The sequence below is a fragment of the Pituophis catenifer genome, unplaced genomic scaffold, assembly GCF_029215685.1.
Source record: "Pituophis catenifer annectens isolate HBS135680 unplaced genomic scaffold, rPitCat1.0.hap2 SCAF_3, whole genome shotgun sequence".
In the NCBI taxonomy this organism is placed as follows: Eukaryota; Metazoa; Chordata; class Lepidosauria; order Squamata; family Colubridae; genus Pituophis; species Pituophis catenifer.
In genome coordinates, this window is record NW_027256883.1 from 17,292,858 (window position 1) to 17,310,641 (window position 17,784).

The 17,784-nt window shown below is 43.6% G+C and overlaps 1 protein-coding gene across 3 annotated transcripts in view; it reads right to left on the bottom strand.

Annotated features, from left to right (window-relative positions):
• Positions 1-5,903: 5,903 nt before the first annotated feature.
• DEPTOR (DEP domain containing MTOR interacting protein) overlaps positions 5,904-17,784 on the bottom strand; it is a 99,412-nt gene continuing 87,531 nt past the window's right edge. For 2 of the 3 annotated variants that reach the window (XM_070940358.1, XM_070940360.1), the window contains exon 10: positions 11,163-11,391. In XM_070940358.1, coding sequence (XP_070796459.1) covers positions 11,263-11,391 — 129 coding nt within the window. In that variant the 3' untranslated portion in view covers positions 11,163-11,262. Of the gene's footprint in view, positions 6,153-11,162; positions 11,392-17,784 lie in introns of those variants that run through there. The other variant, XM_070940359.1, reaches the window with a different exon arrangement.

The following is a 17,784-nucleotide window of genomic DNA, read 5'->3' on the forward strand; positions in this document are numbered from 1 at the left end:
GCTTCTTTTCTGATGCTTTTTTCAGCCTCTGAAACCTCCGTTTGAGAAGCTGGGCGGGACTACATTCGGAGTATAAGACACACACAGATTTTCACCCTCTTCTTTTGGGGGGAAAAGGTGCGTCTTATACTCCGAAAAATTCGGTAGCTAATAACACCACTTTTTGGGGGAGTAGTGCCATAAAATTATATATCAATAGAAACATAATTTAATCAAGAATGTAATGCAATAACTTTTTTTAAGGATTTGCTATTAGAATAGCAGTTAACAGTATAAAGAAGAAAAGTGAAACATAGAAAAAACAAGATGTACAAAAATTATCACCATGTCAGTTAATAGTTGGGTAACCTTTAGCATGAATTACGGCCTTACAACGTCTTCCCATGGAGTGAACCAAGTCTTTTAGTTCTGCAGCTGTTATAATGTGAAACCAAGATTGAACGATTGTTTCTATTAACTGGGTTTTATTGCTGGGTCGCTTCTGACTAACAAGTTTCTTTAATCAGCTCCATAGACTTTCAATTGAGTTAAGGTCTGGGCTATTCCCAGGCCATTCCAGCAGTGGAATATGATTATCTTGAAACTCCAAAAAAAAAAAAAAAAAACTGGTGTTATTAGCCATCAAACCTCAAAATACCCTTTTCCCAAAAGGTTTCCACAATTTTGGCCACTACTGTATGGGCATGGAATGGATAAAGCAAGCCATTTTCCCACAACTCGTGGCCTGCTTATTTGTTTTGTTGAAAGTCTGCAGAGTGGAAACAAGGGTGGTTAACCAGAGTTGAAGATCGTTTTCCCCCACCCACGCAAGCCTGCCAGTTTTGGCTCCAAGCCCACATTCTGGAGACTTAATGAGAGTATCTGTTTTCTCTTTATCTTCTAATAAAATGGCAAGCTAAGGAAGAAGAAGAAGAAGGAATAGTCTCACTGCAATAGTTCTGTGGAATCTCGGGTCCTGAGGGCTATTTTTTTAAAAAAAATCAAACTAAACAAACATCCCATTGTTGATCAGAGGGTGTGTAAGACGAGCAAATAATTCTTTGCAAACATGTAATACTGGAGTGTATGGAAGCTCTGTGCTAAAATATGTATTTTATTTACGGGACTGCCTGTTGCCGCAAACGGCCTCCCACCGGCCGGTACGCTCTCACAGAGAGGGACTCCTCCGGGTGCCGTTGGCCAAACAATGTCAGCTGGCAGCCCCCAGGGGGAGAGCCTTCTCTGTGGGGCAGGGGTAGGTTCTAAATTTTTTTACTACCGGTTCTGTGGGCGTGGCTTATTTTGTGGGTGTGGCTTGGAGGTCATGTGACTAGGTGGGCATGGCTAGCTGGTCAGTCATTTCTGGAAGGTCCTCGCACTTACGACCAGTCCTCGCACTTACGACCTGACTCATTTGTTTGCTTTTAACACTGATCAGCTGTAGGACGGCCCTTTGAAGCCCCGCGGCAAGAGTTTAAACAGTTTTTTTCCCTCTAGTCATCAGCTGGGACTCAGGAGGCAGCAATAGATTGGGGGTGGGACCAAATAAAAGGTAAGAATAACGTGGGGGAGTGGGGGGGGAGGGTGGGGGGGGAGAACTGGTTCGGTGACATCATATCATCACCGCTACCGGCTCTGCCGGACCGGACCAAACCGGGAGGAACCCACCACTGCTGTGGGGGCACCTACTATCTGGAACGAGCTCCCCCGGAGATACGGAGGATCCCGGATCTACGCACCTTCCATCGCGCTCTCAAGACCTTTTTATTTCACCAGGCTGGTCTGGCCTAACCGCTCCCATTCTCTTTTTAATGTAAATTTTAATGTAAATTTTAATTTGTTCTTAACCTGCGGTTTTAAATTTGTCTTGGGCTAAATTGATTTAATTTGATTTTACTTCTGCTCTTAAATTTTTGTATTCTATGTGTTTTATCTTGTGCCTGTTCACTGCCCTGAGTCGTTCGGGAGTAGGGCGGTATATAAATAAAATAAAAATGAAAAATGAAATGAAAATGAAAATGAAAATGAATTTTGCCCAGATGCCTGAATCCCAAAAGGGGTTTAACTATTTGACAGGAACATTTTAGAAAGTATTGTGACTCAGACTCCTGAACCTGTCTTCATGGAGGAAGAGGACTCAGAAGGTGAGGGGGAGGAACTGGCAAGGCCTCCCTCTCCAGGACCTTCCTCTCTGGCAATGCCTCAGGTTCCATCTGAAGGCCAGGAGGAACAGCCTGGGATGTGCCAGGAGGAAGGCATTTCGGAGCACCCATTGATAGAGAGTGATACTGATGAATCCTGGCTTGATCCCAGGCAGCGTCGGAGGGAGAAGTATGTGCAGCAAAGGAAGAGGCGTGGGAGGACCATGGATTGAACTGAGTCACTGAGCCACACCCCACAAGGGATAAAAGGGGGTGTGATTGCTTGGCAGGTTTTGTGATGGACAAACATTTAAACTCTAAAGAGTCACATCGTGAATCCTGCACTTCGGCTCAGATATATTTTGGACTAAACTCTTGTGGATAATTTGTCACTCTGGAAACAGACTGCAGATAAGGCCTCTCCTGCTTTTTGGGAGTGCTAATTGGATTTGGCAGGCGTTTTACAAGTAGCTACAAGAACTCTCATCTGCCAGGAATTCTGGTCTGTTTATACAATACATTATTGGCAGGTGTGTTGGATATTGCATTTGTCTGAGTGAGGATGGGGGACAGAACAGAAAGCTCCCATTTAATCAAAAAGCTTTATTTACTTGTGTCAAGGGGCACATCGAAAGCTACAGCGTCATCTTTTTGGTCACACTGATGACAGACAACCACTATGGGCTGCAAAACTTCATATGACCACTAGAGAGCAACAAAGAGCAAGAATATTCCATAGCATCTGCTGTCATCTTGTGGTGATAATTTTTGCAGTCCAGAACTGGACGCCCAAATTTGTTAATATTTATTCCCTCATACATGGCCTGGCTTTGTTCCACCATACACACATCACTGGTTTGTTTGGATGGTTGGTTTATGCCGCCTCAAACACCAAAGCTCTCTGGTTCTTGGAGGAGTTTTTCCATTTCTCAGGAAATCCTATCTAATCAATTTCAGAATCGGAGTCAGTTTCACAACACCAAATTAAAAACCCTGCAGCTGGATTTGCCTAGCTTCTTTCAATAATATTTTGCAAGTCAAATCCCACACAACTGCAGTTTTGAAATATGTTACACTTGGCAGAACATAGAAACCACAAGTTCTCCAAAGATCAGTCAAGAGAAAAAGTGGAGCTGAGGGAAAAACCACATGAGGAAAATGTGTCGAAGCACTTATCCTACTATATGTTCCCTGAGTGTGGTGCTTGTTGCATCGATATGACGTAAGTCATGGGTAGTTGAAGCTCTATATTTACACATAGGAAGACACTATGTCCTGCAGTTGTCTCTGTCACTATGCAACTATTACTATAATGCAGGTAGTCAATGACTTATGATCAGGATGCAGCCCAACTTTTTTGTTGCTAAACGAGACATTTGTTAAGCGAATTTTACCCCATTTTATGACCGTTCTTGCCATAGTTGTTAAGTGAATCAGTGCAATTGTTAAATTAGTTAACATGGTTGTTAAGTGAATCTGGCTTCCCGATTGACTTTACTCATCAAAAGGTCGCAAAAGGGGATTATGTGACACTGCAACCATCAGAAATATGAGTCCGTTGCCAAGCGTCCAAAATTTGATCACCTGACCATGGGGATGCTGCAATGGTCGTAAGTGTGAAAAATGGTTCATAAGTCACTTTTTTTCAATGCCGTTGTAAGTTCGAAAGGTCACTAAATGAACCTTTGGAAGTCAAGGAGTACCTGTAATGAAGCTGCATAATTGTTTCACAATGCAACAGAAGAAACAAATTCTGAGGGTGTGGCAACAGCGGCATGTGTGAGGATCAGTCATAAATCATTTTTCTCAGTGACACTGTTAACTTCGAAGGGTCACTAAATGAAAGGTTGTAAGTCGAGAACCACCTGCGCTGCTGGCTGGGGGATTCTGGGAGTTGAAGTCCACCCATCTTCAAGCTTCCAAGGTTGAGAAACACTGGACTAGTCAATAGAAGTACTGTTAGGGCTGATTTTTAGCATCAAATGTTGGTCGTTCATATTCTTCCAAATCCCGTGTAACCTCGTGTAACTGAGATAAGTTACTATTCCTGATATGTGGGGATATAATCTTTGAATATCCACTGTGGGTGCACACAATAAATCTCTGATTGTTCATAACAGCTGAGAATGTCCTATTGTACAATATCCATCTGCATGGGTCTTCAAAACCCTTGGCAATTTTTTTTTAAAAAAGTTTATTTTAAAAATGTGATCAGTTTATATAGAGTACCAGTACCAGTCCAGAATTCTTGTTTCGTAAAGCTTACACACTTTTCTGGAAAGTATATAGATATACATTCAAATAAAATTCATGGCACGTTTGTCAAAGCTGAATTGAGATGTCATGTAATTGAACAAATGCAAATATCTGTTTACATTCAACACTAGCTACATTTCTCCTGCCACTTACTCAAATGTTATATGTTTGTTTTAAAAATTTGCTGACCATTATCAAATTGTCCTCCCCTCCATTCTCCACAAAATTCATTTTGAAACCATGGACCGACCGGTAAATCTGATAATTTCGAATTTCCTTCCAGTGCCTTGGATCAAGTTCAGTTTGTTAATTGATACAGGTAGTCCTCGACTTACAACTATTCGTTTAGTGACCGTTCGAAATTATAACCACACTGAAAAAAGTGGCTTATGGCCTTTTTTCACACTTATGCCCGGGGTGGGCTGCTGGGGGTTCGCAGGGGTTCGGGAGAACCTCTAGCTAAGATTCTGTGCAGTTCGGAGAACCCCACTCCTGGCTGGCCCCGCCCCACTCACCCCACCCCTCCCAGGAGTCCCCATGTGGCCTGTTTTGCAGGGCGCACGCGGAGGCTTGGAGAGGGCGAAAAACGGGCCTACTGGAAGTTTGGGAAGGCCAGAAATGGGCCCGTTTGAGGCCTCCAGAGGGACTCCGGAGCCTGGGGAGGCCGTTTTCACCCTCCTGGAGGCTCGAAGAAAATCTCTGGAGCCCGGGGAGGGCAAAAATGCCCCCCCCGCGCCATGGTGTAGGAGGCCAACTAGGCCACGCCTACCCAGCAACTGGACAGAGAACCCCTTGCTAAAGTTTTAAACTGCTTATACCAGGGTCACGTGATCAAAATTTGGATGCTTGGCAACTGGCATGTATTTATGACAATTGCATGTCCCGGGGTCATGTGATCACCTTTCGGGACCTTCTGACAAGCCAAGTCAATGGGGAAGCCAGATTCACTTAAAAACCATGTTATTTATTAAGCTTAATAACTGCAATGATTCCCTTAAGAACTGTGGCAAGAAAGGTCACCTAACCGGACGAAACTCACTTTATCACTGTCTTGTTTAGCGATGGAAATTTTATGCCCAACTGTGGTCGTAAGTCAAGGACTTCCTGTATTTTCAAAAAGCTAATACCAAGATTTGGGTGCATCGACGTGCCCATTTCTTCAAAACCGCGTTATTTTTCTTTGCAATTTTGCTAACGTCGGCGCTTTCTGCAAGTAATTTCCCCTCAGTGTATCTATGAGCTTTACTGTCTTATACGCACTTTGTATAGACTTCCCTTAATAATCTTTTTTTAAAAAAAAAAAATTGTTGCATTGCAAACATTGGAAAGGTGCCCATTCAGAATGTTAGCCAAGTTTCAGTTATTTCCTAACTTCTAATTAAAGTCTTAGGAATGTTCATATTCAAATGCAAACTAAATGAATTTCTCCTTTCTCCTTGCCAGAAACAAGGTTTAAAACCTGAGATTTTAATTGTTCGATCTAACAGCTACAGTACATAGCTCATGAATTTAAACACCAGCTTTAAAAAAAGACAATAGATTATCTGAGCTCAAAGGGATTTAAGAAAAGCTTTCTTCTGTCTAACAGGTGTAAATCAGACAGATCTGCAGTGAAGGCAATGGAATAGATCAAATCATTTATTTTTCAATTCAAATATTGGGGGGGTGGGGGTGTCAGAGGCTGGGGGGGGGGGAAGGACCCGACTCTACTTCATTTTACAATATCAGTTCTCCACTAGACTTCAGACTTTCGTTTGACCTTTTCCACAACCATTTCTGAAAAGAAAGGATGAAAGAGTTCAAAAAGTAAACGTCGTGCTCCTTTAAACGCAACCACAATGTCAAGAGACACATTTGAAGGCAATTATGCTTGCAGCGTTCCCTATCTTAAGTGCTTCCGAAATGCTGCCAACTAAAAATTCGGCAAATCCACTCTTTTTACCCAAACTGTACAAAAGTCCTTTTGAGTTAATGAATGTCTGCCTGTCGCTGAAGACTACCGCTTTAAATTCCGTTTTTTGTTTTTTGTTTTCAAAGGCTTCCATTGATTTTGGCATCAAGGCAGAGAAAAATGAACGCTAAAGGACTCCCTTGAAAGACACAACTCCAATTAAAATGGGGTGTAAATCAAGATACGGTGCGGGATCTTGCCGCCCCAAAATACTCGCTAAGACTTTGTGTGGCCTGGTTAAGTGGTTGTATTGAAAATCATAAATTATTGGGGTCTCAGAAGTTGGCAAAGGGGCACCTTACAGCCTCGTTTCTTGAGAAAGTGTTTAAACTTGGTGCTGTAAGAGATTTGTTATAGCTGGATTACTAGGAAGCCACCTTTCATATGGAAAGTTAGCTGGCATGGATGCTACGGCCAGGGGTGGGATTGAAAAATTTTAGCAACCGGTTCTCTGCACGGTTGCTGGGTGGGTGTGGGCATGGGGGAATGGCCTACTTGGCCTCCTGCACCATGGTGAGGGGGGGACAGGATGTTTTTGCCCGCCCCAGGCTCTGGAGGTTTTTCTTGAGCCTTCGGGAGGGCAAAAAGAGCCTCCCCTGGGCTCTGGAGGGCCTCTGGAGGCCAGAAAGGGGCCTGTTTCTGGACTTTCAGTAGGCCCGTTTTCCCCCCTCCCCAGGCTCCGAAGGTTTTCCTCAAGCCTTCGGGAGGGCAAAAACGGCCTCTCCTGGGCTCCAGAGGCCCTCTGGACTTTTGGAACTTCCAGGAGGCCCATTTTTTGCCCTCCCAGAGCCTCCGTGCAAGCGCTGCATTTACCTGGCATCCAATATGGGCCACGTGGAGACTCCTGGGAGAGTTGGGGTGTGGTGGACAGGGTCAGCCAGTCCTTGCAACTACCAGTTTGGCGAACCAGATGTAAAATTAGCATCCGGTTCTCCTGAATCTGTCCAAACCAGCTGAATCCCATCCCTGGCTACGGTCATGCATGGAGAGGAGACATTTCAGTGGTTAATGCTGCAAATTATAACATGGTGGAGATGGTATAATTTTGTGGAAAGACAAGTGACTGAACATCTTCAGTTGACTTTAAAGACCATTAATGACTTAATGCAAGATTAATTATTAGAAGTCAGCTATGTTCACCTGAACCCTAATTCTGAGTTCAGAATTAAACATTTTTTTTCTGGATACCTATAATAAACCGAATCATAAAAAAAACTAAAAAGGCTGGATTCACACAAAGCCATAGGAAACTAGTTAAGGTTAATGTAGGTAAGTCCTCAATTTAGGACTGTTCCGAGTTTCCACTGTCTTGGAATGGGTGCTTTATGGTCTATAATGCACTTTCGTAAATCGTAAAATGTCAAACTCCCCACCCCATCCCTGCAGTCATACGCCTACATTTTGGGTAACAAACAATTTGCAATTGGTTTGGTTGGCTTTTGTCATTTTTGCCAGTTTCTGACAAAAAAGCCCTTCAGAAGAATGGATTCACTTAATGACTGTGCCGATCGCTTAAAAACCACTCCACAGAATGTTAAAAAACAACAACAGGTCTGGTCACATGGGTGCCTCAGGTTATGACCGGATTTCCAGACTCAGTTGTGGTGGTTATTTGAAGATTACCTGTACTACATATACTTAATGATTTCTCTGAATGATCCACATCTTTACCAGACCTGATAGTGTTGTGTGAACACAATCCGTGTGTGACTCAGCTGAAATATGAAGGCCAGATTTCCTTCACCTTTCTGCCCTAAGTCTTCCTTCCCTGGTAAATACTGTAAGAGAGCCTACATTCACTGCAGCTAAATTAGAGCTGAGAGGCCTTTTGCTTTTCCTCACAATGCCCAATAAATATGTCCATTATCAGAAAAGTTCCCACAGATATCGATGGAAGTTTCTTCTAAACCAGGTGCCCACTAGCAGGCCATGGCCTATTCAAAACTGGGCTGCCACTCATGTAAGTTGAGCTGCCAGCCCGCCAATTGTGCCAGCCCCCCTCAGCCCCTCCACTGGGCCACCAATCTGCAAAGGTTGGAGACCCCTGTTCTAAACCAGGGATCTCCAACCTTGGTAGCTTTAAGACTTGTGGACTTCAATTTATTTTTGACATAAAACATAAAACAACATCTTTTTATGTCAAAAATAAATAAAAAATCTTTCAAAAAAAATAAAATAAAACAAAATTAAAGACTTGTGGACTTCAACTCCCTCAGCTTCAGTGGAGTTGAAGTCCACAAGTCTTAAAGTTGCCAAGGTTGGAGAGCCCTGGTTTAAACTATAGAAGCTCTAAAATATTTAGTGAGAAGAGTTAAATTATTTCTTTCTCCTTGCCATGTTCCCACACCTTTCCCTGTGGCTATTATGTGTACGAAAAATTGTGTTTGATAAGTGCATTCACACAATTAATTTCAGCTCTAGGTTGGCCACTGGAGATCTTATTAGGGACAGATGAAATGTGTGAATCACAGCTTCTCATGGCAAGTTGATCAGGACTCAAAAGAATATCAGTGGGGGTCTTTATTCCTAGCAGGGGCATAATTAACAGATAGATTAAAGAATGCTAACCATGATTAATGTACATTTATCTGCATGGCTTATAAGATTCCACTTTATTTTCTTAGGTTCCTGCAACTGACAAACAAGAGTAGATTGGTTTGCTTTTTGCAATATCATAGATGTATTCAAAACAGTATCTTGGAATCTTCGATGTGTTAAAATTATGGCATCTATATTTACCCACCTGATTTATAAAAAAAGGATCTAAATTGTAACAAAGTGCTTGTTAGCCAAATTATAGTGTAAGATGATGGCTCACACTATAATACCAGAAATATGTAGCACATGGCAATAGCAATAGCGCTTAGACTTATATACCGCTTCACAGTGCTTTACAGCCCTCACTAAGCGGTTTACAGAGTCGGCATATTGTCCCCAACAATCTGGGTCCTCATTTTACCCACCTCGGAAGGATGGAAGGCTGAGTCAACCTTGAGCCAGTCAGCATCGAACTCCTGGCAGTGAGCAGTGAGTTAGCCTGCAATACTGTATTCTAACCACTGCACCACCAGGGCTCATACTGAACAAGAAGCAATGGATGGAAACTAATCAAGGAGAGATCCAACTTAGAAATAAGTAGAAATTTCCTGACAGAACAATTAATCAGTGAAATGGCTTGTCTTTGCCTGAGGTTTTAAGAAGAAACTGAACAACCACTTGTCTGAAATGGTAGAGGGATGTGATGGCGAACCTATGGTACGCGTGCCACAGGTGGCAGCAGAGCCATTTCTGCGGGCACACAAGATGTCGCCGTAGAACAGCTCCACTGCACGCCTCCTACTGGCCAGCTGATTTTTGGGTCTCTGCCGTACATGCGGGAGACGTGCATATGCCCATGCTGCCCTCCCCCTCCCAGGAGTCTCCACGTGGCCTGTTTTGGATGCCAGGTAAGTACAGGGCTCACGCGGAGGCTCTGGGAGGGCGAAAAACAGGCCTACCGGAAGTCCGGAAACGGGCTGTTTCCGATCTCTGGAGGCTTCAGGGAGGACTGCTAGGAGCACGGGGGGAAGGGGGTTGCGCGTGCATGCGCGGGTGTGTGTATGGGAGCATGGGGGGTCGCATGCGTCTGCACAGGGGGGGTGGGGCAGCATGGGGGGGATTGTGCGTGCATGCGCAGGGGGTGAGGTGTGCATAGGAGTCATTGGATTATGGGTGTGGGTACGCACACGAGTGCTATTGCGTGTACGCACACACTTTTGCCACCCGAGGATAAAAAGGTTAGCCGTCACTGGTATAGGGTCTCCAGCATGAGTAGGGAGTTGGATTAGAAGACCTTCAAGGTACGTTGCAATTCTGTTATTCTGTATGAACAAGGCTGGACCATGTGGTGTGTAGTAGGGAGTGAATTGTGTCTGCTCTTCTAATACAGAAGTGAGATTTTCATCAAGGTGATGGCAGGATTGTAACTGATAAAGTTTCTTCTCCATCTTCGGAGATAAAAAGATAAAGATTCCCTTGAATTGAACCTGATAAATTTACATGGATACAACCATATCATTTTGTTGGCAACCATATTAAAGTAATTTACCGTCATTTTCTTTTGAGACAGTTTCTCAACTTCCCAGTCTAAAACCTAGACCCAGGATTTGTTAGTGATCTCCTATTAAAGAACTAACCAGATCTGACTGGTTTAGCTTTTCAAGATTAGCCAAGTTACAGAACAGACATAATTTTGCAAAGATGGCGTGTTTAAAATGTCCACTTGCTTCCTGTTCCATAACTTGTCCAAGAAATAGAACGGGGTCTTCCTTGATACCAAATTTGTAACACTCCCTAGTTTACGTCTAGCTATACAATTGAACTGAAATTGTTACCAGATCTTTCAAATCAAAGCTAGTATCTGGGCATGCTCCAAAAAAATTGGACATCGACTTCTTGAATTCTCAGCCAATTCAGTTGTTGTTTCTGCTGGCTAGGAATTCTAGAAGTTATGGACATAATATGTCTGGAGATGATGCACTGGAAAAACTGGGCTCGTTCTATACAATCACAAATGAAAACATGAATTAAAAGGAAAGCAAGACAATGTTGAAGAGATTGGCACAAACATGATTCCTAATAAGAGATTTCACAGCTGCATCGGATCTTGCCCATCTGTAAGATTGACCATCTAAGCTTGCCACGACTTGGATATGCAAGAGTTCCTTTGTGTAGTACAAGCTGATTTGTGCTTCTTTAGTTTAGACTCGCCAACCCGTACCCATGGTCTTAGACTACATCCATTGAAAAACCCTATTATTAAAGAGGAGAGGAAAGTACTTAGAAGGCAAAATTGATCTCTGAGAAAAAGTATGTTTTTATCCCCTTGTATAATGTTGCTTGTGTTTGGACAGGGGCTGAATCCACAACGATGGGGCAGCAGGTCAAGCATCCGCCTCAGGGCTCAATTTCTTCCATCACTTCCATGACGATGGTCCGAGGACCGGTTAAAATGAGGTTGCTCACAGTCCTGTAATCTGCATGGAGAACGTTGAGCCCGTTCACTGAAATCACAAACTGACAAACCTAAGAAGAGAAGAAGAAGAAGCAAGCAAAGAAATTCAGTCATGATGCTGGAGAAAAGCAACAACTTTTTTGCTCTGAGCCTGAAAGCAAATTGGGTACGAAGCAGGGGTGAAATGCTCCCGGTTCAGACCGGATCGCCCGATCCGGTAGCAATGGAGGTGGGTGGTTCGGAGAACCAGTAGCAAAAATCCCTGCCCCTCCACATGCCCAGCTGAGCCGCGCGATCATCAGAGGCTTTTTTTCTTTTAAAAGTCTCTGCCGATCAGGCAGCTCAGCTTGGATCGTCAGAGGCATTTAAAAGAAAAATGCCTCTGACGATCCAAGCTGAGTTGCCTGATCGTCAGGCATTTAAAAGAAAAAAAGCCTCTGCCAATCAGGCAACTCAGCTGGGATTGTCAGAGCCTTTTGAAAGCATTTTTTTACAACCTCTTCGCCGAAGAGGTTGTAGAAAAAATGGTTTTAAAAGTAAAAAAAAAAAAATTGGCCACGTCCACCCAGTCACATTACCCCCCCACCCCCACCCACACCAAGCCACGCTCACAGAACCGGTAGTAACAAATTTTAGATTTCACCACTGGTACGAAGCCCCCCAAAACTTTCGCAGCACAAAGACACACTATGCCAGCAAAACATCTGTTTTAATATGACAGGTCCCAGCACTTTTATCGTTATCCATTAACATTTGAATGGCTCCCAATAATAAAAATTCTAATAAAGATCTTTCTGAATTTAACAAGGACAGCCTGCTAAACTGGAAAGACGGTTTACAGTGGCAGGAGGACAACAGAGGAAAGGCAAGGAATGTGACAGCTCTTGGCATGAAGAGGCAAGATTGCACAATCTGGCTGGAAAAATCCCAAGAGACCTGCTTTAATTTTGCAGAACTTTGGGAGCAAGTCTTAACCCAAATAAGAGCTACCAGGAATTTTAACAGGGAAGGCACTCAACGTTTTCCTGTACTGCAAAAAAATAATAATAAATAAATAAAATCTGACATATTCCAATCTTTTTGGAATGTTAATTAACTTCCTTAAAGTTATTGTTTACTGTGCAGTCTGGGAAGCAAAGATGCAATTCCCACTGCCCAAGATATTCTCAAGTTTCCTTATTAGAGCTGGCTTTTAAAATCGTCAGACTGAAAAACTCTCTATTTCTGAGACTCTTCCTTGGGGTACCTTATAATTACTGAGTGCGCAATGGGGTAGGCAGCATTTCCTTTGCACGGTTTAATGATTAGATCTTTTCCTGCCTTTTCCTTCGTGAATCTGTTCACCCCAGATTTTCTCCACCTACTCCGGGGCAGAATTAGAGTCCCCTATTTAAAAGAAGATAAAAGCTTTGTGTGAATATATCATAGGCTAGTCTTTCTTTTAGCAGTGACTTAAAATACAACAGAAACTGCTGGAGGCGGGCACAGCAATTTCCTGACAGCTTTCAGTCGTATAATTTTGATTTTCTGCAGCTCATTTTGATAAACATGTGGGTGACTAGAAATAATACGGGGCAGAGCCTTGACATTTTAAAGCAACAAACAAAGCTTTCTGCAGCATCTGTCTGCAGTCCCATCTGTCAAACTTTGAGGATCCAAGATGTTTCTAAAATCATAGCATTTCAGCCGGTGGTGAAATCTAAAATTTGTTACTACCGGTTCTGTGGGCGTGGCTTGGTGGGAGGGGGTAATGTGACTGGGTGGGTGTGGCCAATTCTTTTTTTTTACTTTTAAAACCATTTTTTCTACAACCTCTTCAGCGAAGAGGTTGTAAAAAATGCTTTCAAAAGGCTCTGACGATCCCAGCTGAGTTGCCTGATCGGCAGAGGCATTTTTTTCTTTTAAATGCCTCTGACGATCAGGCAACTCAGCTTGGATCGTCAGAGGCATTTAAAAGAAAAAAAGTCAAAAAAGTCTCTGCTGATCAGGCAACTCAGCTTGGATCGAAAGAATCCAAGAAAAGAAAAAAGGTTTTTTTTTTCTTTTAAAAGCCTTTGAGGATCCCAGCTGAGCCACGCGATCATCAGAGGCTTTTTTTTTTTTTTACTTTTAAAAGTATTTTTTCGGCCGAAGAGGTTGTAGAAAAAAATGCTTTTAAAAGTAAAAAAAGCCTCTGATGATTGTGCAGCTCAGCTGGGCGGGGGGGGGGGGACAGGGGTTTTTGCTACCAGTTCTCTGAACCACCTGCCTCTATCGCTACCGGATCGGGCGATCTGGTCCAAACCGGGAGCATTTCACCCCTGATTTCAGCCCTCTTTGCACGTAGCTTTTCCAAATCTATCTTCCTGTCTTGGTTGTGTACATTTTCTGCAAACATTCCAATCTGTCAGTTCAATCTTCCAGTTGCTGGAACTGGGAACGTCTACTCTAACAAAGAGTCTTCCAATATTTGAAGGGCTGCCACAGAGAAGAGAGGGTCAATCTATTCTCCAAAGCGCTGAAGGCAAGACAAGAAGTAATGAACGAAAGCTTAACAAAGAGAGATCCAACGTAGAACTAAGGAGAAATTTTCTGCAGAACAATTCATCAGTGAAATAGCATGGTTCTAGAAGTTGTGGGTGCTCCATCACTGATGAAATGCTATGGTTTCTTTAAGAAGACGTTGGACAGCAATTTGTCTGGAATGGCATAGGGCAGGGGTGTCAAACTCGATTTCATTGAGGGCCGCGTCAGGGTTGTGTTTGACCTTGGGGTGGGTGGGCGAAGCCAGCGTGAGTGTGGCCAGCTTGACATCACTCGGGTTGAGGGTGCCTGCGGTGGCCCGAGCACTCTGCCAGCGAAAACAGGCTCCCTAGCTCTGTTTCCGGCTGTGATGGCCTCCTGCAATCCTCGGCAGGGGTGGGTTCTACTTACCTTTACTACCAGTTTGCAATGGGATCACGCACACGCGCTCACTTTGCTCATGTGCATGCCTTACTTCTGCGCATGTGCAGAAGCTTCTGCACATGCGCAGATCTCCAATGACGACATCCGGATCGGTGGGCGGGGCCTCCCGCTGGTTTTATACCGGTTCTTGTGAACCGGTCCGAACCGGGGGGCAACCCACCACTGATCCTCGGCCTCCTGCCAGCAAAAACAGGCTCCCGAGCTCTGTTTTTGGCTGTGATGGCCTCCTGCAACCCTTTGCCAGTGAAAACAGAGCTCGGGAGGGCCGCCGTGGGCTGGTCCTTGGCTATTTCCAGGGCAGCCCCGCAGGCCAGATCTAAGCACCCTGTGGGCCAGATCCGGCCCCCGGGCCTTGAGTTTGACACCCCTGGTGTAGGGTCTCTTGCTTGAACAGCGGGTTGGATAGAAGACTGCCAAGGTCCCTTCCAAGTATGTTATTCTGTATGATTCAGCAAACATCTTAGCCCCAGAGCCATGACAAAAAAGCCAGGGGGTATTAAAAAAGGCAAGCCACCAATTCACCCTGGCTCAAAGAAGTGGATTACAATTAATTAGGGGGCAAATCCACTGCTTAAACTCCATCATTTTTTTAATACAGTTGGTGTTAGCTGTCATCTGAATTTTTAAATAAGCAAGGGTATTTAATTATAATGAGCTTCCCCAGTATGTCAACATTATCAGAGTAAAAGTATTTTAGGCAGGAACCGAGCGTTGTGCCTTCCATCAGAACATCTTTTGTTTCACACCCATCCCTACGAAGAGTCTTTCAGCACACACCGCATTTGTGTGAATGTCTCTCACTGCCATCTCATTGGCTGAGGAGTGGGTGGTGTGTGAGAGGGCAACAATCCAGCTCTGGCATAAACAGCAGATTGCAACGCCAGAGAATAAATATTAATCGCTTTCAACCAGCAGGAACTCAAAGCCCGCCGGTGTCACATTACTGTAGAAACTTTCTAGGAAGTGTTTACTAGAAGCTCCGATTCCATTTGCAGAAGTGAGAAAAACAACAGTGTTTATCTTCTGCAGGATTCTTCTGCCTATGTGGCAATGCTCTTTGTGTAGCTAAAGCAAGTGATGAATCTTAACAAGTTAACAACAATGAGGCAAAGAGAGGACCAAGTCATTTATGAAGGTTCTGGAACACTTTACACACAGAGAGAGTAAAATCCCCTTTGAGTCAAATGTGATCCCTGTTGATTTCATGGTTTCTTCACCAGTGGTACAATGGGTTGCCACTTCTTTTAGCCTACAGTCAATGGATTCACTGAAGATCTCATAATCAAGCAGGAACCACATCTGAATTCTGCTTAGCTCCCAAGATGAAGGCTTTCAAAAAGAGAGTCTGTAGAGATTCTCAGTCATCCGGGTCACGGTTGTCCCAAAGGTGCTTTTTCAGGAGGCAACTGGACTTTCTTTGAAGAGGTTTCGCTTCTTAAATTTGGTGGCGCAGCAGGTGGCGCAGCAGACTAAAGTGCTGTTAAGTAGCACCAGCTGCCTGCAATTACTGCAAGTTCAAATCTCACCAGGCTCAAGGTTGACTCAGCCTTCCATCCTTTCGAGATAGGTAAAATGAAGACCCGGTTTGTGGGGGCAATAAGCTGACTTTGTATAAAAAAGAACACCGCTTAAGGAGGGGCCAAAAGCCCTACTAAGCAGGTATATATAAAAGTATGAAGGCTATTGCTTAACGCATTGTAAGCTGCCCTGAGTCTCCGGAGAAGGGCGGCATATAAATCGAACAAATAAATAAATAAATAAATAAATAAATAAATAAATAAATAAATAAATAAATAAATAAATAAATATTCCTTGCAGACTTGCAAGGAATTTCCAGCTGTCTGCAAGGAATATAAATCCTTCCATTCCCCACTATCCTCTCTGGCTGAAGAAGCTTCTTGGATGAGAAGCGAAATGTTGCAGCAATGAAACAAGCAAAATGCTAAAAAGTTATGATATTTATGTAGTTACTTTCCAAGAACCTCTAAATTATATTAAAGTAACCAAAAATATCTTTACCATCCCCAAGGCACGTCACAACTTTTGAGCACCCCTAATGTTTGGAAATGGAAAGTTGAAAAATTTGACACGCCCTAACTGCAGCAGCTTTGGAAAACTCAACAGTGGCCACAGGATTGGAAAAGGTCAGTTTACATTCCAATTCCAAAGAAAGGCAATGCCAAAGAATATTCAAACTATCGCACCATTGCACTCATTTCACATGCTAGTAAGGTTATGCTTAAAATCCTACAAGCTAGGCTCCAGAAGTATGTGGATCGAGAACTAACAGAAGTACAGGCAGGATTACGAAGAGGCAGAGGAACTAGAGATCAAATTGTTAACATACGCTGGATCATGGAGAAAGCTAGGGAGTTCCAGAAAAACATCTACTTCTGCTTCATTGACTATGCTAAAGCCTTTGATTCTGTGGATCACAACAAATTGTGGCAAATTCTTAAAGAGATGGGAGTACCAGACCATCTTATGTGTCTCTTGAGAAACCTATATGCGGGTCAGGAAGCAACAGTGAGAACTGGACACGGAACCACCGATTGGTTCAAAATTGGGAAAGAAGTCCGGCAAGGCTGTATACTGTCACCCTGCCTATTTAACTTATATGCAGAGCACATCATGAGAAAGGTGGGGCTAAATGAATCAAAAATTGGAATTAAGATTGCTGGGAGAAATATCAACAACCTCAGATATGCAGAGGATACCACTCTAATGGCAGAAAGCGAAGAGGAACTAAAGAGCCTCTTGATGTGGGTGAAGAAGGAGAATGCAAAAGTTGGCTTGAAACCCAACATTAAGAAAACTAAGATCATGGCATCCAGCCCTCTCAATTCCTGGCAAATAGATGGGGAAGAAATGGAGGTAGTGACAGATTTTATTTTCCTGGGCTCCAAGATCACCGCAGATGGGGACTGCAGCCAAGAAATTAAAAGATGCTTGATCCTGGGGAGGAAAGCTATGGCAAATTTAGACAGTGTACTAAAAAGTAGAGATATCACCCTGCCAACAAAAGTGCGTATAGCCAAGGCTATGGTTTTCCCAGTTGCAATGTATGGCTGTGAAGGTTGGACCATAAGAATGATTGAGCACCAAAGAATTGAGGCCTTTGAACTATGGTGCCGGAGAAGACTCCTGCAAGTCCCTTGGACTGCAAGGTGATAAAACTAGTCAGTCCTAGAGGAGATCAATCATGACTGCTCTTTAGAAAGCCAGTTCCTGAAGACGGAACTCAAATACTTTGGCCACCTAATGAAAAGGAAGGACTCACTGGAGAAGAGCCTAATGCTGGGAAAGATGGAGGGCAAAAGAAGGGGACAACAGAGAACGAGGTGGCTGGATGGAGTCACTGAAGCAGTCACCGTGAACTTAAATGGACTCCAGAGGATGGTAGAGGACAGGAAGGCCTGGAGGGACATTGTCCATGGGGTTGCGATGGGTTGGACACGACTTTGCAACTAACAACAAACTGCAGCAGCATGTCACAAAAAATTTGGAGTGTGTAACTT